Genomic DNA, 25,259 nt, shown 5'->3' with positions numbered 1-25,259 from the left:
GTGATGTGGGATGACACATGCCCGTTTGCTAGCTAATGCTACGTGAAGCGTGTACTTTTAGATAAGATTGATGGTGACGGCAGTGGCAAGAGTAGTCAGCAGCAACAGCAGCACCATCACATCAGAGAGAGATTGTTTTTGGCTTTTTCGTCCTGACAGCAGCAGCGGCGCGTGGTGATGGCGTGGCGGCGCACGGTGTGGTTCGGTGGGCCAACATCGTTTGCTGTGGTCTTCATCTATATTCGAGGAAGTGCAAGGATTAAATTTCACTTAATTTGAAATTTTGTTCGAGGCAATCGATGTCAATGTGAATCTCAAACAAACACACCCAAAAAAGAAAAAAAAAAACCTTGTATCTTCTCTCAGTTTAAGGTCGTTTGTCTTTCACCACCTCCACAACTCTCTTTGCCATCATCATCTTCATCACCGTTTAATAGATTGATATCCTATATCTATATAATTCCGCCGCCAATATAGCTTTTATGTCATCAATATACGAGTATGATGTATATTATAAGAGATCCTTTTTGCTTGAAATTGTATATCCTATATATAACGTCAATAATGAGGATGCTTGTATTGAGGGTGGCTTAACTAAATATGATGACTTAGATTTTCTAAATCAGGGTTTTTTTATTATTATTTTTTTTTTTTTTTTGGTCTGGTGGTTTGTGTGGCAACTGTTGCATAGCAACAACCTGTCGTCGACGTGTCTTTAGGTTTTTGAAAGATCGAGATGAGAGATGGTTTGCCTGTGCCAAATTCAAAAGTGGATTATTTTTGGTTGGTTTTCTTTTTTTCTTCATGAAAAGTGCGTGGTGGCTAAGCTAACAAGGATAATGATTTATGATATCCTTTCGAGTGAAACATTCTACTTTCTACGTGCCAAATTGATGGTTTTTGGTTTTGGCATTCATTGTTTGGATTTTCTGTCAGACATACAATTTTTACTTGTTTTTTTTTTTTTTTTTGAGATTTCTATCGAAATGTGACTTATCGTTGTTTTATTTTATTAGATCTTTAAGAAAAAGGTGAGCTTTAATCTCGATTGGGTTTGATTGATTCTTTCCTTCATGGTATACATAGTATAACGTACCTATATACATATTTTGTTTAACAACTGGATTGTGTTAAGTGGGATATTAGGGAGACCATTTCGAGTTTATAGGGATTGAATGGTTTGCTTTGAAAAGTAAATTATTTAATTTAATATTTTCACTTTTTTTATTTTTTTTTATTTATTTTATTTGACCGAAATGTTGTATACAGGGTGTCCCACAGTCACCGCCCCAAACGAAAACCATGAATTCCTGAGATCATTTTAAGTCGAAAAACTTAAGAGGTAATTTTCTCGTTTTCGTCCCGTTTTCGAGTTACCACGGTTTTCATGATTTTTGTTCTCTTTTCCCTTATCTAGCTTTATCTTTGCCAAACTACGTTTGATTTGAAAAATTTTTTTTACAACCAATCAAGAATTTATTACAGTTTTAGTTTGTCTCAAAACTTTTTTTCTGCTGACAACCGTTTCTCCACAATTTTGCATCAAACCCAATTTTCTTCGTTTTTTAAGTTGTTTTTTACACTTTCATATCATTTAAGTCAAAAAAACACGTTAATGAGTATTAATTTTTTGTGCTTTTTATTAAAGCCCAGTTTATTTTTATAAAAAAAATAAGTTTTATTTCATAAAAAAGGCTACTGAAAGTAATTTAAAAAAAAAATAAACAAACTGAGTGAATTAAAAAAAAAAAATAATTTTTAAATAAAAAATTAATTTAAACGAATTAAAACTTTTTCTGAGCTATTGTGGTTAAGAAAAGAACAAATAAATAAAGCTCAGAAAAAGTTTTAATTCATTTAAATAAATTTTGTATTTAAAAATTATTTTTTTTTTAATTCACTCAGTTTGTTTATTTTTTTTAATTAATTTCAGTAGCCTTTTTTATGAAATAAAACTTATTTTTTTTATGAAAATAAACTGGGCTTTAATAAAAAGCACAAAAAATTAATACTCATTAACGTGTTTTTTTGACTTAAATGATATGAAAGTGTAAAAAACAACTTAAAAAACGAAGAAAATTGTGTTTGATGCAAAATTGTGGAGAAACGGTTGTCCGCAGAAAAAAAAGTTTTGAGACAAACTAAAACTGTAATAAATTCTTGATTGGTTGTAAAAAAATTTTTCAAATCAAACGTAGTTTGGCAAAGATAAAGCCAGATAAGGGAAAAGAGAACAAAAATCATAAAAACCGTGGTAACTCGAAAACGGGACGAAAACGAGAAAATTACCTCTTAAGTTTTTCGACTTAAAATGACCTCAGGAATCCATGGTTTTCGTTTGGGGCGGTGACTGTGGGACACCCTGTATATTATAATTTATAAATAACAATTTTTAAATATTTTCAAAATGTATGTATGTATTTTAGTAATTAAATTTTCGGTCTGTCTGTCTTTGTAAATATTTCAAATTTATGTGAATGGAGTAAATACATAATTTCTATTAATAATTTTTTTTTACAGATATGAATTATTAATTTTAACTTGCACAAGAATAATATGGATGAACAAATTGCCAACCAGTGTTTCTCAGTAAAATAATTCGAAAATGATTAATTAAAGTCAAATTAAAATGAAAAATGTATCGATTTGTATGTAGGCATGTTAAATTATTTTAATAACGCGACACATGACATGATGACCAGGATAATTTAAAGGATTCTGGATGGTGAATGTTTTTTTCTGCTGGTAAAACCATTTTATGAGGAGTGACTTTTCAAAAAAAATTTTTTTTTTTTTTTTTTTTTTATTTCAGTCAGTTTTGACAAATCTGCAAAAAGTTGTGACGTCATCTTAGTTTGGACGCAGTGTTGAAGTCGAAATGGGGTTAATTTTGGATGTGCACGTGCACAAAGCTCCTAAAATAATCCTTGATACACATTAGGTATAGGTACTTTTAGAAGTTTAAAATTATTTTACATAATTTAAAATTATTTTACATATGTGCAAGTTTTTTCAAAAGCGCTTCGGAGTTCGGACCTGAGAAATCGATTGGCATCATTAGTTTTTCGATTTATCGGTACGACTTCGAACGAATTTTTTTTTTCAATAATTTTAAGCATTTTGCCCAGTTTAAAGTCATTTTTCTTGTTTACATTGCTATTTTTTTCTGCTTAAACGTTATTTGCTACCAGTTTTAAGACAAATAAACAATTTTTACCGACTTCCAGGAGGAGGTATTCAATTCGCCTGTATTTTTTTTTTTTTTTTTTTAAGTTTGTTACCTCATAACTTTTTTTTTTGTATTGGAAAGCTGGTGGCTGCAATGTGGTCCGATTTCAATTTCGTTCAGTTATAGCCATAGGAACTATTAGAAAAACTATAAAAAGGATTATATGCAATTTATTTAACAATTTAGCAAGTTTTTTTTGAAAAAATTCAAGAAATTTATTTTTTTTTTTTTTGCATTGTTATCGATTTATTATGTTTTAGTGGAGTAACTTAAGCAAATTACAGATCCAATTTTGATAATTTCTGTTCTTAATAAAACAAAAAAAAAAAATTAAAAATTGCCGATGTTGCCGTTTTGTTTTTTAAACTAAAAAAAAAATTTTTTCAAGACCTTTTTTTTTTGAATTTCATTAATAAAATGATGTACCTATGTATAAAGATTACTTAGATTATTTACAGAAAAAAAATTTGTTTGAATTCTTACCGATAAAAAGAAAAACTAATGATGCCAATCGATTTCTCAGGTCCGAAATAGAGGGGAACAGTCAACAGTGCACTTGTCTCAAAAATTTTTTTGAAAAAACTTGCACACTGTAATTTAATAATTTTAACTCTATGGTATATGTAGGTATTTATATAAACACTTAATATTCGTTTTTTCAAAGGATAAACACAACATCTGAAATCAAATTGCCCTCCAAAACAAATAATGCAATTTAATTTTTTTTTATTAAGAAGCATTTTTAAAAAACTAATTTTTTTATAAATCATTTTTTGACAAAAAAAAAAATATTAAATAAAATTTGGATAATCTTTTGAAGAAATTACTAATCAACATCAAAAAAGAAAATTTCAAAAAAATTCAATGTCCTGTTTTCGAAATTTGGATTTAAAAAAAAAAAATTTCAACAGGTATTTTTTTTTTTATCAAAAAATAAAAATTTTTAAAGTTTTATTTTTTACTTATATTAAAATATATAAATGCTTTTGTGCCAAATATTATTAAAAATTATATGAAAAGTAAAAAAGGTAAAATATAAAAATATACCTAGAAACTGTTAAATTTCATATAAATAAAATTAAAAAAAAAAAAAAAAAAAAACAAAGACTTTATGTACACGATTCCCTTTGACAACAAAGCTCTAATGCTAATAATTTCAAAATGCTTTGATAGGTAGGCCACATAAGTTTGTCATTTTTCATGTTAGTCTAAATTTTCAAAGGCACCAAAAGATGTGTTCGAAAATCTGTCAAATATTTGCCAAACCTTTTAACAAGTTTAAGCCTCTATTGATTTGTGTTTTCGAGTATTTTTTTCCATAAAAAAAAAAAAAAAAATAAATAAACTGTCAAACGATGTGTCACTTTCTGATTCACTTTGTACTCAAACAAATCACAAACGAAGAAAAAAAAAATGTATTTTGTTTAAAAAAAATTTTCTTGTCATGCACAATTTCACGGTCCAATACGAAAAGGATGAGGACGGGTCCTTTCAAAACCCCCATGAGCTTTTATACACATCTAGGTTATGTATCTTCTAGGTATATGTCGTGCTGTTCAGTGTTCATGCCAAAAAAATTCCCTTACCAGTTGTATATTTACATTTTGGAGGATGGGGGGACATCACAATGAAAAGAGAAAACATTTCAAAAACAAAGGACTCGCCTGTCGAGCATGTTTATTATTTATAGAGTTCCCTTTCTCATTTACACACCCCAACTCTCTCTCTCTCTCTTTCTATCTCAATTCCTATCTGTATGCTTTAAAATGCAAAAAAGGAAATCTTGAATTACAAGCGACAGATTCCATGCCATCAAAAGCTACCAAACCAGTTAGCCGACAAACGCCAACCAACCGAGCAGAGAATTCTATTGAAAGAGAGAGAGAGAAAGAGTTATATGAATAGAAGCAAGCAGGAACAACGCGCATTGTTCTACTTGCATATTCCAAGGGCCGGCCAGTTCTGGGAGCGAGTAAAACAAAAGCCTTGCAACTGACAGCAGGATAGCAGTTTGCAGCCTTTGCTGCCTGTTACTTCCTCACTTGCCTCCTCTTTTTTGATTTTGTCTACCTTCCTTTATTTTTTTAGAGAATGATTTATAGAATAGGGAAAAAGGGCCAAAGGATGAGGATGGGCAAAAGGCCCTTTAACGTATATTTCATTGTGGCTGTTAATTTAATGGATTTCATCAGCAACGGCGGCGGCAGCAGCGGTATGATGAAAAACTGGTGGTAAAAAAGGACGTAAGGCATCATCAGGAAGTATCTGAGAGTAGCTTTTAATAGAACTGAAATATTTAAGTTTCATTTGCCTAAGGAGTCGGTTCGGTTCGGTTCGTCCTGTGCCGTCATCATCTACTACGTTCGTCGGTATGGTAGTTTGCAGTCTTTTGTCTCAACGATCCGGTATTCTAGTTCTTTTTCTATCTTTTATTTTTAACTCCTGAATGCTGTCCTTGTCCCGGTATAAAATCAGAAGTCGTTGACGATGCAAAGCTGGAATTGTTCTATATATGCATTTTCTGAAGCTATTGCATATTTTCGAGAATGAATTTTATACTGAATGCAAGACGACAAGAAAGGTTTTTTGCTCCTCCTTCAAAATGGTCATTGGGTAGAGATGGGTAATTAATATTTCATCTAAACATTAATAATGTGGCTGGCAATGTTAAAATCAGAAATTTAAGACAATGAAAGAATAAATGAATTCTTGTTTTCTATTTTTCATTCTTTCGTTTTAAAAATTCTTGATAAATAGTAAATGTTTAGAGGTCTGGAAGGGTCTTATGAAAAAGGATTGAATTCCTTTTCTTTGTTAGACAACAACTGGATGGTTGTCTTGGTTTTAAAAATGCTTCACTAACTATCTAGGTATAATGTTTTCTATTGTAGATATTGTAATTGTTTTTTAAGAATACAAAAATAATTACTAAAGGTATTCTTGGATGAATTCATTTACATTTAGCTCAACAAGTTAGCCACAGCTCAGTATATCTAGATATTGAAACATAAATTCTAGATCTCGAGTGAATGAATTTTTAGGTTAAAGTTCAAATTTTTTAACCAAAGTTACACGAGGATGGTGCTTCTTTAACTAAGAAAAACTGTAAAAATTTGCAAACAGTGGTTATTCGTAATAGAAAATATTTGATACCTAAGTAATTTCAACTTTAATTTCTTTTAATATAGTGCATTTATAATTTGACCCAGCAGTTTGTACCACCCCAATTTTTTTTTTGCTCATTTGATAGAGAATTGGCTGAATATTTTTATCCTGATTTTTCGCTCTCATGAAATTCACCTTTCGGCCGCCATCTTGGATCTTAGTTTTTGTTAAATATCTCGATTTCCATTTATCCTACATAAAAGTTGTGCATACAAAAAACGTAGACAGTTAAATTTCGTTCGTGTCTTTTATGTTAAGAACATTTCTTCGATATTCTGAATATTAAAAAAGTTACAAACAAAAAAAGGAAAAAAAACTACAAAAAAAAATAAAGTTTATAAGTTTTGAGCACTTTTTATCAAAATTAGGTATGTAAATACCTTCCGAGGAAAGATTCTTCATATAAAAATTCTCTACAACTCAACTAAACAAATTTCTTTTGTATTTCTATAAATACAAAAATTTATTAATACGTTTTTGTTAACAAATATTCTTTTTTACAAAATTAAGAGACTTAGAAATACAAAATATTGCACATCTTGAATTTTCTCTTATAAGACAAAGCTATAAAATGTTCACTAATCATTTAAAATTCAAGATTTGGTTGAAAAAAATATTAAGAAATAAGTAAAGATAAAAAACATAGACAAAAAGGGCATTTTTTAACAAAAAAAAGTATTAATAACTTTTGTATTTATAGCGATACAAGTTTAGGATTCGAAAAACAAGCGAACTCGAAATAACAATCAGACATGACATAACGATGGAGAATGCCAAAAAAGTTTTTTTTTTGTGCAATGTTACCAATAAAACCAAACTCTTGATGGAACCTGCCATAAAACCGTTTTTTGGTTTCTGAATATCTCGTACAGGACTAACGATTTTAACGAGATTTTTTCTACAAAAACTTTTAATAAATCGTTATACGTATTGAAATTTTTAAAAAATATTTAAAAATTGTTTTGAAAAATCGATTTTTGAAAACGTATTTGTGAAATACGTACATATTTCGAGATAAGATAAGAGCTACTTTTACCATAAGAGATATTTTTCGAAATGGAAATTCTTATTTGTTTACTAGCTGACCCGGCGGACTTCGTTTCGCCATTTCTTATATTTATTTCTAATTTTCGACTCTGTAGTTAGGTAATTTTCAAATGATAAAGAGGATCAAAACTCGAAAAGTTCATAAAATGAGTTTAAAAATATTCACTTTTAGCAAAAGTGGCCTATGCCAAATATTTCCTATAAGTTTGAGATTTTTTGCAGACTTTTAAAAATTCCAAAAAAATAAAAGACTACTCAAAAATGTCCCTAAATATAAGGTTGTTTTTCAAAAATTTTTATTTCAAAATACAGGGCCTATGAAAAAAATCGGTATTAGACCCCTAATTTTTTTTTATATCTTTCTAATGGTGTTACATTTCTGTGCAAAATTTTGCGTACCTGTAATTAGTCTTTTGTCGAAGGTCTATGACTGCAAAAAAAACCTTCACAACTTGGTTCTGAAATTTTTTTGAATTTTTTCAATACCTTTTTTAAATATTGAATAAATTTGTCTATCATTTAAAAAAAAGTCTATCATTTAAAAAAAAAGTCAAAGCCTTAAACGTTCTCCTCTTATGCCTCTTTGATTAAAAAAAAAAAAAAAAATAAGTCAGCCGGTGTGGCCGGTTAGCGAACGTACACAAAATCAAACTTAAATAATTTATAATATAGGTAATAGATATTAATTTAAAAAAAAAACACTCCAACGATTTTCAAAATTTTTTTCTAATTTTTTTTTTTTTTAATTCCTTTTTATACAAAAATCAGATGGCATACTTTGTTTTGTGATCAAAATCATTTAAATCTGTGTTTCATTAATATAAAAACAGATTTCATGTATTATTTTACATTAACAGAAATACCTTAGTAAAATAAAATTATAATTTTACCTAATTTTTTTTTTTAAGATAAAATCTACTTTTACCAACGTGCATTCTATTTTTAAGATTTGATATTTTTACGAAATTGAAATTCTAATTTGTTAATAACTGTTTAATTATGGAGTTGTCGAAAAAGTTGCTGTAGAGTTTTGTTTAGATTTTTTTTTTTTATTTTTCTTCTCTAATTAAAACTTTTAAATTTAACTTTATTTCATAAAATTAAGAAATATTTAAAAAAAAGAAAAGATTATTTGATCTTAACTTTCTCAAATTTGCAGAACTCTTTTCGAAATCTATCAAAAACTCTAGGATTCTTATAATAAGTTAATCGAAAACAAATCTTAAAGTACTTCTCTGTAAGTATCTAGTCAACGAATTGAACACAGAAAAAGTCGTTCAAATATGAAAATACATTGCAATATCTATTTTTATAAGCTAGATAGTTTCAAGATTAGGTAAACTCTTGATATAAATAAATACAAGATTACAAAACTTAAATCTAAACTTCAAATACCTCTACCTAATACTCAATAAATACCTCAAATCTTATACAGACAAGCATTTTGTTACCCAAAGCACACATCTTGTTTATTGAATGCCAAAAAGGACTCATTAAAAAAACACACTCACTCACAAAACCTTCATCAGGAATTCCAATCACATCATAAAGCAAATGTGAGCATCCACATGACGCTGACAGGGACATGTTTCCATGTTCCACATATTTGTAGCAGAAAATGTTGTGTTCACCCAAACACACACACACTAACACACATTTCAATTCTGTTAATGCCACATCTATAGGTATTAAAAAAAAAAAAAGATATACAACAAGTACAAAGGACATCATTACAAGTACAAGAGAAAGCAGAATGATGTTGGCAGAATAAGACAGGATGACAGGCACCGCACCAAACACAAACATTCACATAGGCACAACCTTATGTGTGTGAGTAGTGGGTGCAGTAGGTACCCCCATTTTTTTTCTCTACTTTTTTTTTTAATATTTAATCGAATTCCGAGGCAGATGACACGCATTCACATATCCGACATTTTCTTTTTTTTATTTATTTTCTTTTTTTTCTACCCGGGCGCCATTTTAAGCCATCCTTCCTGCTGTGCGTGGTTGAGCTCTCTCCCACCCACCTATCTGTTTGGAATTTTTCAAAAGAATAACGATCAAAATGCATTATGACGTCCTGTTTTGCGTGTCGTGAGGACAATTCGAAATTGCCAATTTTAACATTCCCATAAGGAATATTTTTTTTTAGTTTTTTTTTTCATCAATACATAAATGAGAGAATAAAAGATTATGAAAGGCAGAAGCAGGATGTTGACAACACAGGACGAGGTCCTTTGTGCGTGATTATCTCTTTTGTCATGCATGAAATTTTATGTGCTCTCCTACATATACCTACTATATATCAGCAGGGATGGCACAGAGGGAGATTAATAAAAAAAAATGAGTCAGTATAAAATAAAAAAAAAAAATATTCATAAATGAATTCATTAAGAGATTGGTTTTGAATCACACACAGTGCAGGCTCAGTTAAATAATAATATTTTTGTTTTTTTGTTTTGTTTTGTTGTCTTTGTATCTGAATCCGAATGTTTGGGGTATGTTTTTAATTCCTTTTTTGCAATAATATAAAAAAAAAAATATCAAAAAAAAAATGAATTAATTTTTTTTGAACCGAAGCTTTTTCAATTATAATTGATATTGAAAACTCAGTTTAATCCAGAGCTGAAACAATATTATAGAGTGGAGATAAAAAAAAACACACATACACAGTCGAGTCAAATTAACTGAACTGTATTTTTAGATGATTAAAAAAAAAGTCACAAATTTTTTTTTTTTTTTTTTTTTTTGAAATCATAAAAAGGGTTACCAAGATGCGAGGAAAATAAAAAAAAATCGATACTTACATACAACATTGAGCTTCCATAAAGTTTCCAAGAATAATCCATTAACATTGGGATTCTCGGAACGACATGTTATAGACTTTCCATCATCGTCTGTTGTTGGCACAAAGCTCAATTCAGAATGGGTGGTATTATTGAGAATTTCATCCTGTAAAATAAAAAAAAAAAACAAACATTTTTTTCTTATTGAATAAATATTTAAGAATCTCTTTATGGAAGGTTAAATTCTTGGAAAAAAATGTATTCAGCATCGTAATGGAAAAAAACAAACGAAATTTGTGAAAATTGTGACTTTTCCAGGTATTCAATAGCATCATAGACAATGTAAAAAAAAAATGCATTTTCAATCCACAATAAAATTACAATGTAGGTAGGTACTGATTGATTCAATAAACTTATTTAAGGATTTTTAAAAGAACTTAATTAAATCCCCATAAAGTACTTCACTTAATTGCTTGTATTAACCCTCTACTGCATGAATTAATATTAGTGGACGAAAAAATTAAAAAATGCTTTATATGGGTTCTTTGGGTTGTTTCAAAACGGTTTTCATTAAAAAATTTTTTTTAAATTAATTTGTTTAAAAAATTTGTTTATAAGCCAAATTTGGCTTCGTATGCATTAAGAGGTAAGAAATTTTACTAATTTTATTTATTCAGATTATGTAAAGAATACAATTAAAAATATCAAAAGATAAATATTTATCATTTAAAAACAAAATAATGTAAAATAAATACATTGCATTACAAAAAGTTAAGAATTAATTCAAATTTGGCTCATTTTAAGCCATGGAACCGAGAAAAGCAATTTGTTTTTTCCGTTAAATATATTTTTTTCTGGTTCACATTCTTTCCACTGTCGAAGTAAGTCTTGCTCCAACATTTTCACCCACTCCCAGAACTTACAAAAGCTAAGAAGTAATAAAATTATTGAAAAATATTATAGGTGAGCCCCCCTTTCCCTGAAATTTGTGTGGTTACGCCGCCGGAAATGGGGTTAACATGTGAAAAATGTCTCTAAAAGCGAAGGGACTCTATTTCTGAATAAAACATAGCTTCCAAGCAAAATAACAATGTAAAGGAACAAAATTTTCCAACAAAAAAGTTTTACGTATTGTGTAGATTTACAACCCCTGAATGCATACGAAGCCAAATATGGCTTCCCTACTTTTTGCCCTCCCAAGACCAGGCCAATAACTTTTTTTCAATAAAAATTGGTTCATAGCATACACAATTAGACAATCGATCCTAAATAAATTTTTAGTTCCACTTTACTTTCCAAGGAAAAGCAGTAATTAACACTTAAAGTATGAATATATTCTACACTTTCGATTTCAATGCACACGACTGATCGACTCACCTGTGATCATAAAATACACCTATATTTTGTGTCGGACACACGAAAAAACTATCTCTATGGGTTCTCAGAAACACAAAGAAGAGGATTGTATTGAATCTTTACCATTTTTTGTGACAGAGAAGAGAAAAGTGCTTTCAAACTGACAAAACCATATTTGGCTTCGTATGCAGTAGAGGGTTAAGATGTATTCAAAAAAAAATTTTAATTAACCAAAATTTTAAAAAAAATTCCTCCTATGACCGAGTTATGGGGAATTGTGCAATCGAAATTATGTTGGAAAATAGAGCTTCTCAACTGACAATTGATGGCTCTTAATTAGTGATGGGAACTATCGAATAAAAACTATTAAACTATAGATAGTTGTAAAATATTCATTCATTCGATAGTTTTAAATCATTCATTCATTTAGTTACTATTTTCATTCGAATAGTTTTTTCATTCGATAGTTTTTTATTCGATAGTTATTTTTATTCGATAGTTATTTTTATTCGATAGTTTTTTCATTTCGAATAGTTTTTTTTTATACGATAGTTTTCTCATTCAAATATCTAGTTTTTTTTATTCGATAGTTTTTTCATTTGAATAGTGTTTCATTTGAATAGTTTTTTTTATTTTTTTTATTCGATAGTTTTTATCCGATAGTTTATTCAATAGTTTATTCGATAGTTTTTATTCTAATGAATAAATGAATGAAAGAATAAACTATTCGATAGTTCAAATCATTCAGTTACTAATTATCGATAGTTCAAATCATTCGATAGTTCCCATCACTACTCACCATTTTTAATTCTCGCCCACAACTTTGATGTTTGAAGAGTTAAATCTCGCCAAATTCCAATATGCAATAAGTGCACTACACTGTTTCTAATGAAAGAAACTCACTACACAAACCGAAAGAATATAATTTTTTTTTTTAATTCTCATAAAGTTCACATCCAGCCATGCCAAAAAAAAAAACATTATAAAAGTGAATTTCACCAGAAAAAAAATTAGCTATTCAGATATAAAATATTGATACTAGTTATATTTCTCATCTTTTTTGGTTTAGTTGTCACTATGTGTTATAATTTTTCTGAGACTTCCTAGATTTTTGGAATAACGAGCTTAAAGTGTTATAACTCAGCAAACATGAAATCTAACGTAAAGATTCGTTAATGCATAAGCCTGTTCATAATGAACTAATATCTTAAATAAAAAACCTGTTTCGAGACTTTGGTCAAAAGATGTTAGCTTGGGAATGTAAGAAAAAGAAAGAAAAAAAAAATGTTTGGTTGAGAATATCTCAGGAACCAGACTTCAAAGAAACTTTTGGTTTTCGGCCATGAATAGAGCTTAAAAAGACCTTTCTTTTGATGTCTCACTCGATGGATTCGAGTGCTCTTTTTTTAGGCAAGGAGTTAACCTTGATTTTTTCACGAAAATCCGAAGAAAATAAATTTTAAATTTTTTTTCAATAAATAGATAGGCCTGTTTATTATGAACTCGTATCGGTAAACAACAATTTGTTTCAAGACTTTTAAGTATCAGCTTCCGAATGCAAAAAAAAAATCATGTGTGCAATTCACACGTGGAAGAAGTGAAACCTTTAAAAATAAAAAAAAAAAAAAAAAATCGAAAAAATCTAACTTGTTTTTATTCCATCACCTTTAAATCCTTTTTTTAAATGAAAACCTATAGTAAATTTTATACCATATGAAAGGTTATTACTTAAGCTTTAAAAATGTTCTCCAATCATTTTTTTACGACATCTAAAAAAAAAGTTACCATTTTTTAAAACCAACCATGTCGAAATTTCAAACTGATATTACGGTACTTTCTACACTGGTGGCTGGTCATCATAAGTTTTCAATTTAAGATTGTGTTACTTGTAGAGCACGTACTGTTATGTGTGATATATCAAAAAGTAATATAATTGTGGCATGCATATTAAAGTTAAATCAAATTTGTATGTGCTCTAGATTCAAAGATACAACGTGTTTAGAAAAAAAAAACAAACATCTTTTAACCGTTATCTCAGGATTGTGAATAGGTACCTATCAATAGTATAAATTTCTATCTACTAAAACAAAAAAGATATAATCAATTAATTTTTACATTACGATACTAAAGAAGTTTTCACTTCAAAAATATTTCGATTGCAAATAATTCAGCAACCAGACCTCAAAGAAGGGCAAATAAATCAAGAGGTTCATAGTCCCTTATTTTTGAAACCTTACATTAATTATTAGTTTGAAACTGCAGAACATAAAACTAGAAACACTAAATGTTCAAAATGTTGATATATAGAAATAGATCTACATAGGAACAATAATAAATTGCAAATTAAATCATCAAATGTCATATCAAATATTTAATTTAATTAAGTACATTGACCTTAAACGTTAAACAACATAGTTTACCAAATTTTTTTTTTGTTTCCTGATTTTTCCTAATAGATAAGCTTAATATAGAACCACTATTCTTTGCTACTAAGAAAAAAAAAACAACAACAACAAAATCCCTTAATTTTGAACACTTTTCTATAATTGATAGCCACGTTAGCTTACAACTTAATACCTACACCAAATAATATACAAGCTATCAAAAGGTCATCTGTAACAATTTGCTTTATATAGCTGCCAAGACCACATAAAACACGCTACTTCAACTTTTACCATTACAACAACAATAACGTTAGTTTATTATGTTGTAACATTAAAGCACTAAAAGAAAAAAATTACAATCGAATCAGGATATCGCGTGCTATAATGTTTTAATTTCCCGTCCGAAAAATTGTTCTCATTTATTTCTTTTAATTTTTAACACCCTTCAAATAAGTTATCAAAAAAAAAATTCTGACAATTGAAACAAGGGAATAACCTTTTTCAAAAATTAACCCAAAAAAAATTAAAATCCAACTTACCTTAGTCCTTCGCAATTGTCTCTTCCCTTTGTACCAGGTTATTATTGCATTCGGTCTTGAGCCCGAACTTTCGCACATAACTTCATAACGTCTATCTGCAACCATTGAAACTGGAGGATCTACAATTTTCACCGTCAAAGGTTTTACTGTAAAAAAAAAATAAAAAAATAAATAAGATAGGTAATTCCATTTTCCATATTCCTAGAAAAGCCTATTGTTTCCAATATTTTCATAGAAATAAATACAAGAAAATCCTTACAATGCATATCGAGTAGAAAACTCTTCTCCTTTGGCTTATCCAATTGTGTATTTAATGCTTGACATGTAAATACTGAATTTAAATCTGTCCTCTGAACCGATGGCCATAGAAGTCGGTTTTCTATTACATCACCGGAATTGTGTTCATATTGATTGTCTACCAGCAAACCATTTACCAGCCACCGAACTTGGGGTTGAGGTCGACCTGTGTAAAATGTGAATGCACAGAAAAAGGGATATTATATATATAAAAAGGATATTACAATATTTAGATATTATTATTATTCTAAGAAGAAGAGATATTCTACCTACAACAACAAAATAAAAGGAGCAGACTGAAGATAAAATCTGTACAATGTCTGTATGGAATGTAGTAGTATAATATTTTCCAATAAAAACCCCGAAAGATATAAACGGATTAGCCTTGCGCTTTTCTTCTTCTGGGTTTTTGTTGTTGGGGGCCAAAAGCAATTGTGTGCTGTTTAAAGAAGACCATAAGCAAAGGGGAGAGATGGTCTTTTCTATTGTCTCTCTCTCTCTCTCTCTGTGAATCTCTGTCTCAAAGACCTACAAACCAAACGACCTATAGAAGCAGGAAACAATACTTGTATGTCCTCATAATATCCTTGCGCAAACATTATCATAACCAAAGAAGGATAATTCCATAATAAATGTCACCCAAGGTATAAGAACCCCCCACAAACCAACACTATATGGGTAGTTATAAACCCCAGAAGTCGGAACAATACCAAAGGATCCTATGCAACCTCAAAAGAATATAGAGGGCGAGTAAAGTTATAAATACGCAAACACAAAGTAGCCTTTATAAGGATTTTTTTTCCTTATATCCTTTTAAGCATACTATACACAAAACGATATGAAAAAAAAGAAGAAAGAGAAAATTTTACGTTTTAGTGTGTCTAAGGACATGAAAAGGGATAAGAAGCTTCTTTAATATCCCCAAGGAACACCACCGACAGACAATATAAGGATGTGGAAGGCAAATTTTTTCATAAAAAAAAAAAAACGAAAAACTTTATGTATAATGTTGGAACATGAATCGTTCGTCGATAGAAATGTGTATTTGGGAGGAAGGGATATATCCTTTTTTTTACATTATAATTTCTACATGATTTCATTTTTAATATTATGCATGAGAGGAAGTCGGGTTTTTGTGTTCGATGATGACGAAAAGAAAAGATGATGAAGAAAAGAATATAATTTGTATCTTTTACTTGAGAGAAAAAAGATGTTTTGTTACTGGTCCTGATGGCAAGGACAAACAAAATATATTGACGATGAAAGGTTTTTGCGTTTAACCTAATTTGAATATATTTTTTTTTTTTTTGTTTATTTAATCAAAATATTTTGCTGTTTCTTTTGCAGAATATAGTAGGACAAAGGTATTGATTTTGACCAGGTCAAGAACAAATTTTTTTCCTAGAACTTTTCTGAAAAAAAATAATAATTGAAAATATGAAGAAAACCCTTTTTGAAATTTCAATTGACCTTAAGTAATTTTTCTTATTAAACATTTTTAGGTTCCTTTTTTAGGATGATTTAAATAAAAAAAAATATAGGAATTGTAAAAAAAAAAAAACGGAATAGGAATTTGAAAAAAATATGATGTATTAATACTTATATGCTTTTCTGTTGTGTTTTTTTATTGATTGTAGAAAGAACCCGAACAAAATAAATATGTAATAACAATTCGACTTTTTTTTAGTGTTTTTTTTTTTTAATAGGCTATAGGTATTTAAGTGACTGGGTCAGACGTCTTGCTTAAAATGTTCAAGCTTTTCACGTAAAAATGAAAAAAGAATAGTTTTAATTTAACGTCATAAAAAATAAAAAAAAAAAAATTAAAACAATTATTTTTAAATTAACAAAAATATTTATTTAAATGGTCTTAATCTGTATTATACATCAAAAATTTTGTAGAAAAAAAAATGTTTTTAACCCTCTACTGCATACGAAGCCAAATATGGTTTTGCCTGTTTGTATGCACTTTTCTCTTCTCTGTCACAAAAAAATGGTAAAGATTAAATACAACCCTCTTCTTTAAATTTCTGAGAACCCATAGAGATAGTTTTTTCGTGTGTCCGACACAAAATAAAGGTGTATTTTATGATCACAGGTGAGTCGATCAGTCGTGTGCATTGAAATCGAAAATGTAGAATATATTCATACTTTAAGTTTTAATTACTGCGTTTGTTTGGAAAGTAAAGTGGAATTAAAAATTTATTTTTGATCGATTGTCTAATTGTGTATGCTATGAACCAATTTTTGTTGAAAAAAAATTATTGGCCTGGTCTTGGGAGGGCAAAAAGTACGGAAGCCATATTTGGCTTCGTATGCATTAAGGGGTTGTAAATCTACACAATTTGTTAAATTTTTTTGTTGGAAAATTTTGTTTCTTTACATTATTTTGCTTGGAAGTTATGTTTTGCTTCAGAAATGGAGCCCCTTCGCCTTTAGAGACATTTTTCTCATGTTAACCCCATTTCCAGCGGCGTAACCTTTAAAATTTTAGGGGGAGGGGGGCCACCAATAATATTTTTCAATAATTTTATTACTTTATAGTTTTTGTAAGATCTGGGAGTGGGTGAAAATGTTGGAGCAAAACTAACTTCGACAGTGGAAAGAATGTGAACCAGAAGAAATGTTTAAAACGGACGAAAACAAATTGCTTTTCTCGGTTCCATGTCTTAAAATGAGCCAAATTTGAATTAATTCGTAACCTTTTGTAATACAATGTATTTTTTTTACTTTATTTTGTTTTTAAATGATAAATATTTATCTTTTGATGTTTTTAATTGTATTTTTTACATCTTCTTCTTCCTTTTTCTCGGCGCTGTTATGATCTCGATGTCGAGGGGATCATAACTATCCCACGTAACTGCTTCACACTAGTGATCCGCCTGTGGGGTTCGCCGGGTTGACCTCAAAAATCGGCGGCAAGCCTCCCGGTTTTGTATTGTTCCATTTCTAAGGCCAACTAAATGCTGGTGGTTTTGCATTTGCTTGTACCAGGAGTTTTTAGGCCTACCTTTCTTTCTATTTCGTGTTGGAACGTTGTATGATATTGCTTTTTTGACGGGGTTCTCAGGATCTCTCCTTTGAACATGGCAATACCAACTGAGTCGGTCGTGTTCAATTTTTTGGGAGATGGTGTTTTTAACATGAAGGCTTCCTCGGATCTTCGTACTTCTAATTCTATCAAGCTTTGTTACTCCTGCTGTCATACGAAGCATCTTCATCTCAGCTGCCGTTAACTTACTCTCATACTTTTTGTACATTGTCCAACATTGTGAACCGTATGTGAGTTGGACGCACAACTGCGGTGTAGAGTCTTCCTTTCAGCTTAGGGGGCATTTTTCGATCACAGAAGATGGCAGAATTTTCCCGCCACTTCATCCACCCTACGCTTACGCGATGATTGATATCGTCATCACAAGTACCTTCGTTATTTATCATAGACCCCAGATATTTAAACTTTTCACACTTGGGAAGCACTACACCATTCAAATAAATGTCAGGAATAGGCCTGTGTGGATCAGAAAATGGGCAGCATAGGTATTCTGTCTTTTTCGCGCTTATGCGGTACCCACTACCTTCTAGAACATCCACCCATACATCAAGTGCTCGTTGCAGGGATATCGGGTCTTCACTTATGATGGCTCCATCGTCAGCAAAGAATAACTGATGCACTTTTGGGTCCGTCACTTTGCCTTCAAGCAGGTAATCAAGAACGGTAATAAAGAGCAGAGGACTCAAGACGCTTCCCTGATGTACACCTACTGTGATTTCGAATTCTTCGGTGACTCCAGCTGCACATCTTACTTTAGTTACTGCTCCATCATACATGTCCATAATTATCCGCACATAGGTTTCCGGAACTCCTCGTTGTCTGAGGGCCACCCATATCAGATCTCGTGGTTGTCGATCGAATGCTTTTTCAAAATCAACCAATACCACATGCAAATCCTCCAAGGAATCTCGATGTTTTTCCATAATGATTCTTATACTCTGGATTGCATCTGTGGTTGATTTACCCGCAACAAACCCGCACTGGTCATCAGATAGCCTTATTATTTTTCGCAGTCGGCTACCCAAGACTCGCTCAACGATCTTCATGGTGTGTGACATCAGCTTAATCGAACGGTAACTATCACAGCTTCGAGTATCACCCTTTCCTTTGTATATTGGAAGAAGGTAACTTTCCCTCCATTGATTAGGCATTCGATCACCTCGTATAAGCTTGGAAACAAGAACCATGAGCCATCTAGACCCGATGTCTCCCATCTTTTTCCAAAACTCTGAGGGTATTTCGTCTGGCCCAACAGCTTTTCCCTTTTTGGAGTATTTTACAGCCTCACTAACTTCTTCGACTGTGACATCGGATACTTCGCTTAAGTTAGGTGAAGCTATTGGAAAGTGTAGCCTTGGAAATTGTTCATTTAGAAGTTCGTCACAGTACTGTCGCCACCTGTGGAGGATTTCGTCATTTTCCACAAGTAGTTGGCCTTGAGCATTGTTAATAAACTTTGGCGAACAGATCTCCTTAGCATTTCTTCTTCTTTGAGCGGCTATTTTGAAGATGGTTGCGCCCTTATTCACGTTTTGTCGTAGCTCTTGAATAGCACCAGCAGTTGGGGAAGAAATTTCATCTAGCTCCCGATACAGGTCTTCCGTATTCTTGGCTTGAATTTGGGCACATATCTTCTTCGCTTCTTTCTTGCAGTTTCTGTATTCCACTTCGAGGCTTGACTTTTGCTCTGTATTATTAGAGGGGCACTTCGACCAAGCTTTGAAAGCCATTTTCTTTTTACTTACAACTGCTTTAGCTTCATCATTCCACCACCATGTTTCTTTGCCTTGTTGGTTGTGTCCTTTTGAAACCCCTAACAGTGTTTTGGCTTTTTCTATGCAAGTTCGCTGTAGGAGGTCCCACATACTTTGTGCTGTACTCTCTTCATTTCGAAAAATGTTGGTGTTGTTATACAGATAGTTTTGCATATTCGAAATAAAAGCTTCGCCTTTTTCCTTATCCAGATTATACCATTTGATCTTCCCAAAAGTCTTTGTCTGTTTGTTGTCGTTCACTGTCTCCATAAAAAATTCTGTCAGTAGGAGACGGTGTTGGTGGGCGATCGCTTCTCCCAGTATCACTTTACAATCCTTGACCCGAGGTTTCATGAAACTACATACCAAATGGTAATCAATCTGAGTCTCATTTCCACCACTGCTGTAAGTGACCAGGTGTCGGCTTTGTTTGATGAACATGGTATTAAGTACGATAAGACCATATGTTTTGCACGAGCTCAGGATGTCTTCACCAGGAGAGTTCCTGATGAAGTATCCGAGGCCTCCATGGCAATCTTCATAGTCTTCGTTTGTTTTCCCGACATGTCCATTTAAATCTCCGCCCACGAACAAAAACTCTTCCTTTGGGAGGTAGGTTGTGAAAATCTAGCCAAAATGCATCTTTTTCCACCTGCTCACATCCAATTTGGGGAGCATATGCAGTGACAATATTCCACAACTTTCCTTTAATCACCAATTTAAGGGACATCAAACGGTCACTGGATTTCGAAATGGACAATATGCTGCCTAAGAGGTCTTTTGCAAGGATGATTCCGATTCCGTTCTTACCCTTTTCCGTTCCATAGTAGAACATCTTGTAATTTTTTGTCCTTGTGTCCAAGAAACGGGCCCTATTTCCCGTGTTACACCATTTCGTTTCTTGGACACACAAGATGTCTACTCGCCTTCTTATCATCATCTCTTCCACCTCGAAGATTCGACCTGTCATACTCCCAACGTTCCAACTCGCAAGTCTCAGATTTTTTATAATCTGTGGCATTACTTTGCTAGCCCCCGGAATCCGTCTAGCTCTGACCCGAGCATTGCTGCTCGGTCCAGGATCAGTACTATTAGTAATGGTAGTGCCTGGCGGGGTAGTGTCATTTCCTTGGACGAGTACTTCCATAATGCTTCAGTTCACAAAATCTTGCGAAACGTTGTTGTTGTTGTTGTTTTGTTTCGACGCGTGCATGCTACAGTTTTGTATTTGATCTATCTTTAACAGCACCGGTGATCTCCAGTCGTGCCAACCCAGGGACTGGCATGCACACTTTTGGGAAAGCTTACAGGTGTTAAGTGTCGCTAGGTTCACCTTGGTGTTTGTGGCCTAGTTAAATTTACTCCTTTAGTCGCCTTTTACGACAAGCGGGGAGGCGCTGCAGGAATATTCTAACCCGTCCCTGCACAGGGAAATTGTATTTTTTACATAATCTGAATAAATAAAATTTGTAAGATTTCTTACCCCTTAATGCATACGAAGCCAAATTTGGCTTATAAACAAATTTTTTAAACAAATTAATTTAAACAAATTTTTTTAATGAAAACCGTTTTGAAATAACCCAAAGAACCCATGTAAACCATTTTTTAATTTTTTCGTCCGCTAATATTAATTCATGCAGTAGAGGGTTAAACAATTTTTTGCCATAAAAACAAAGTTAAAAAAAAACTATGCAAAAAACTGACTTTTGAACAAAAAGCAAAAAAAAAATAAAATGCACGACTGGGGTCGCACGTACTTGCTCTTGCAGTTCAAAGCAATTTTATGTTAGTCTATTTGTAGATTTTAAAAGCTGGCACTAAAATAAAACAAAATTGATATTTGGGGAAGAGCCGACATTTAGGGCAAAATTTTGTTAAATGAAAAAAATTTTTTTTTGTTATTTGACTTTTTTGAGAAAAATAAAAATGCAGTTTTATTGCCACTGCTTTAAATATTACGTATACAAAGTTTAATCAAAATCGTTAGAGCCGTTTTCGAGAAATTCGCAATATCGTATTTTTTTGTATGGGTGGTATACGTTCTAAACGAGATATAAAAAAAAAAAAAAAAAACAAATTTCAGAATTCCATAAAAATCATCTGTACCAAATTTGAAGAAAATCCGTCCACCCGTTTAGGCTGTGGAAATGTGTACAGATGGACTCACAACCGCACAGACGCACAGACGCACGGACGGAATTGCGAGACCCACTTTTTCGGAATTCTCCATCATCGTAATGTTGGTTTTGATTAAAACCTCAATTTTTTTTTTCGACACGAAACCAATACTTGCCCTATAGAGCAAGTAAAAATGAAAATCTGACAAAAAATCAAGAAATGGGTTTTTCGAAAAAAAATATATTTGTTTTATATTAGGTTAATGTACAACGTTGCAATCGGTTGAGTTATTAACGCTATAGTTTGCAAGTATGTACCTACCGTCAAACAAATAAAATTTCAATTTCGCCGAAAATTGCTCCAGTAGTTTTGGGCTGCAGTTTAAAATAGTTTAAGATAGATTTTTTGCATTCTCTATCATTAAATATTTTATAAACCCTAAACCTATCCTTTATTACGTAATGCCTACATTATAGCAAGTAAAGTGAATTGAAAAGATCCCATACTCTAGTTTTTAGATCTTTATAATAAAATATAAAATTTTAGAAAAAATTCTCTCCCACTTAAACAGTTCAACGAAGGCTGAAAATTAAAAAAAAAAATATGTAAGTGCAAAAAATTATGTAGCATGGGTTGTTGTTTTCAAGATCCATGTATACAACATACTCAAAGCTCAGAAACGAAAACTGTAAAATTCCTTCATGTTTCAATTATGTCTTTGAAATTTTTTGAAACTGTCCTAGACAAATCATTTAAGTGTCAAATAGACTGGTTCAGACTATACCTACTGCCCAAAATCTCGTAAAAACCATAACTACATTTTTAATACTTCTGAGTAAGGAGTTAGAAATTAAAAAAATTTAAAAAATAATCTGAAATAATATGCAAGACTGGTTCGCACGTGCTTGCTCTTGCAGTTCAAAGCACCTTTATATTAGTTAAAATGTGGACTTTAAGAGCTAGCCCTATTTAAATGTAAAAAATGTTGGGGAAGAGCTGACATTTTGGGGCAAAATTTTGTTAAATGAAAAAATTTTTTTTGTTATTTGACTTTTCCGAGAAAAAATAAAAATGCGATTTTATTTTAATTGCATAGATCTTAGAATATTACGTTTGCAAAGTTTAATCCAAATCGTTAAACCCGTTTTCCAGTAATTAGTTAGAACTTGAAAAATTTGTATGGAAAATTTATATCTAAGCGAGATATAAAAAACAAAAAAAAAAAAAACAACTTTCAGAATTCTATAAAAACCATCTGTTCCAAATTTGAAGAAAATCCGTCCACTCGTTTAGGCTGTGGAAATGTGTACAGATAGACGCACATATGAACGGACAGAATTGCGAGACCCACTTTTTCAGACTTCTCCACCATCGTAATGATGGTTTTGATTAAAACCTCAAATTTTTTTCGACACGAGACCAAAATTGGCTTAGAAAAAAAAATTTACGATTTCAACCCAGATACAGAAATTCGAACTTTTAGGTATAGAACAAAAATGTTGTTTTGGCACGTAGTAGGATAACTTGGGCGCCAGGATTTGATAACGGGTTTTTGTAGAGGAGTTCACTACAAACATTTTTTTCTCTAGGAGGGGGTCTATCCCCCCCCGTTCAAGTGAGAGGGGCAGTTTTCTAAAAAAAAAATTATCAAAATAAAAAAAAAATTATTAAAAAACAACGGCAACCCTTACAGTAATAAGTGATACCATTTCCGAAAGGCAAAATTGTACATTTAATTGTAATTTTTAAATCAATACATTATAACTAATAGTTTTTGAAATAATCGATTTCAAAGTTAAAAATAGGCAAACAAAAATTTTTTAAAACTCATTTTATACTATTTTTGTCCAGACTGTGAATTTTAATAAAAAAAAATTACTCACACAGAAAACTGCCTCAATTGATTTCTTATCGAACAGTAAAAACTAAATGTTTCTATGTCTTTTAGTTTTTGAGAAAATTGAAATTTGACGAAGCTGGATTTTTTTCAATGGGTGAAGGTAAAAAAAACCGTTTTTTGCCCCTAACTCCAGATTTTGGGGGTGTTAGGGACTTTTAAAATAGGTCTCCGCCCGCGTATATTTTTGTAACATCGTGTAATTTATCTGCTAATTAAGTGAAAACTTTTTTATAAACTATGCAGTTTTAGAGCTATAGAATCTAAAAGTCACTTCATGACTTTTGATCAATTAACCCACTTTAATTTTTCTGCAGAAAATTAACATATTGCCTTGGTGGGTGGGTTGTTTGTCTGTTTTGATGAAAATTTGTTTAATTCGAATTTTAAGCACAACAATACTCCTTAAGCACCTGTTATAAAATTATTAAAAAATAACTCTCCACTCTTTACTCCAAAGAACGTTTAACCTCTTTATAAGTTCTTTTTTTTAACTAAACCAACAACGAAATTATACTCTCATTTATCTACTTTTTTTTCAAACTTTCCTTGTAAAATTCCGCCATCTTTTTAAATTTTTCTCTAATAATTGACAAACAAACAAAAGTGTACCTACAAATAAAATAAAACAAAATAATTTTCTTCTATACCCTCTTAACATGAACTAACAAATAATTTAATTTAATTCTATTCTAACAACATAAAGCACCACCCTCATTACTTTCTACTAAAGTTAAAAAAGAGGAATGAACACACAGCAAAAATAATGTAAATATAGGTATATAAAATTAAATCCCCAGGACAAACAAGGATATAAAAAAAAAAAAGAAACAAAAGTAAAACAAACTTACCTCCAACAACACGGCAGGTTATAACAATATCGTCACCCTCTTGTTTAGGCCCAAGCTGAGTACCATTCAGCTGTCGACCCCATCGATCAAGGATTATTGGTTGCTCGGGAAGGACTAAAAAGAAGAGATAAACATTATTTTCATTTTTTATTTTGTGTAATTTTATTTTTTCTAATTCTCCTATTTTTACAGAAAATCTCGTTAAAACACTCTATCTAGATTTACACAGTCAATTGACTGAGGTTACCAGCAGAGAGTTGAAAAAAAAGGAGAAAAAAAAGGATAAAATGAGAAGGTAAAAATTTCAAGAGAAGGATTTTTCTTTACTTTGGTGGTGCAAATAAAAAAAAATGGAATGAATCTGTTTCTCTACACATGTAGAGTTAGGTATGCAAAGTGAAATAAAAAACAAGGACGAAAAAACAAGAAAATTACATTGGGCTCGGTCTCAGGATTTAGGATTGCACGAGTTCTACAGAGGTAGGAATTCTGTAGAGTAGAGTATCCTTAGCGACAGAGAGGAATTATTTTTTAAGGTCTTTTAAGAATTTTCTAAGCTTATTATACCTACAAGGTTTTAATATGGAACGAAGGATATGGTAAAAGGCATGTTGATGTGGATATGAAGGTGAATGGTAGAGAAAAATGTATATAAACATCCAATAACTGAGAGAGGACATAGATTTTAACGACGATTTTCCAGTAATGAAGCAGGCAAGGAACAAAATAAATCTACGGTTGCCTGACAACTGCCTTCTACTCTTGTGCATAGGCATCCTTTCAC

The 25,259-nt window shown here is 31.3% G+C and overlaps 1 protein-coding gene across 2 annotated transcripts in view; it reads right to left on the bottom strand.

The window, feature by feature from the left end:
* LOC129913608 (hemicentin-1) overlaps nt 1–25,259 on the bottom strand; it is a 151,167-nt gene that overhangs the window by 32,087 nt on the left and 93,821 nt on the right. For both annotated transcript variants that reach the window (XM_055992369.1, XM_055992370.1), the window contains exons 5-8: nt 24,476–24,589; nt 14,766–14,969; nt 14,507–14,652; nt 10,249–10,393 (exon numbers count right to left, since the gene is read on the bottom strand). In XM_055992369.1, coding sequence (XP_055848344.1) covers nt 10,249–10,393; nt 14,507–14,652; nt 14,766–14,969; nt 24,476–24,589 — 609 coding nt within the window. The remainder of the gene's footprint in view (nt 1–10,248; nt 10,394–14,506; nt 14,653–14,765; nt 14,970–24,475; nt 24,590–25,259) is intronic.

Source organism: Episyrphus balteatus, chromosome 3 (genome assembly GCF_945859705.1).
Source record: "Episyrphus balteatus chromosome 3, idEpiBalt1.1, whole genome shotgun sequence".
Classification (NCBI taxonomy): Eukaryota; Metazoa; Arthropoda; class Insecta; order Diptera; family Syrphidae; genus Episyrphus; species Episyrphus balteatus.
Note: the sequence above shows the minus strand (reverse complement) of the source record. Positions and strands in the feature narration are given on the sequence as shown.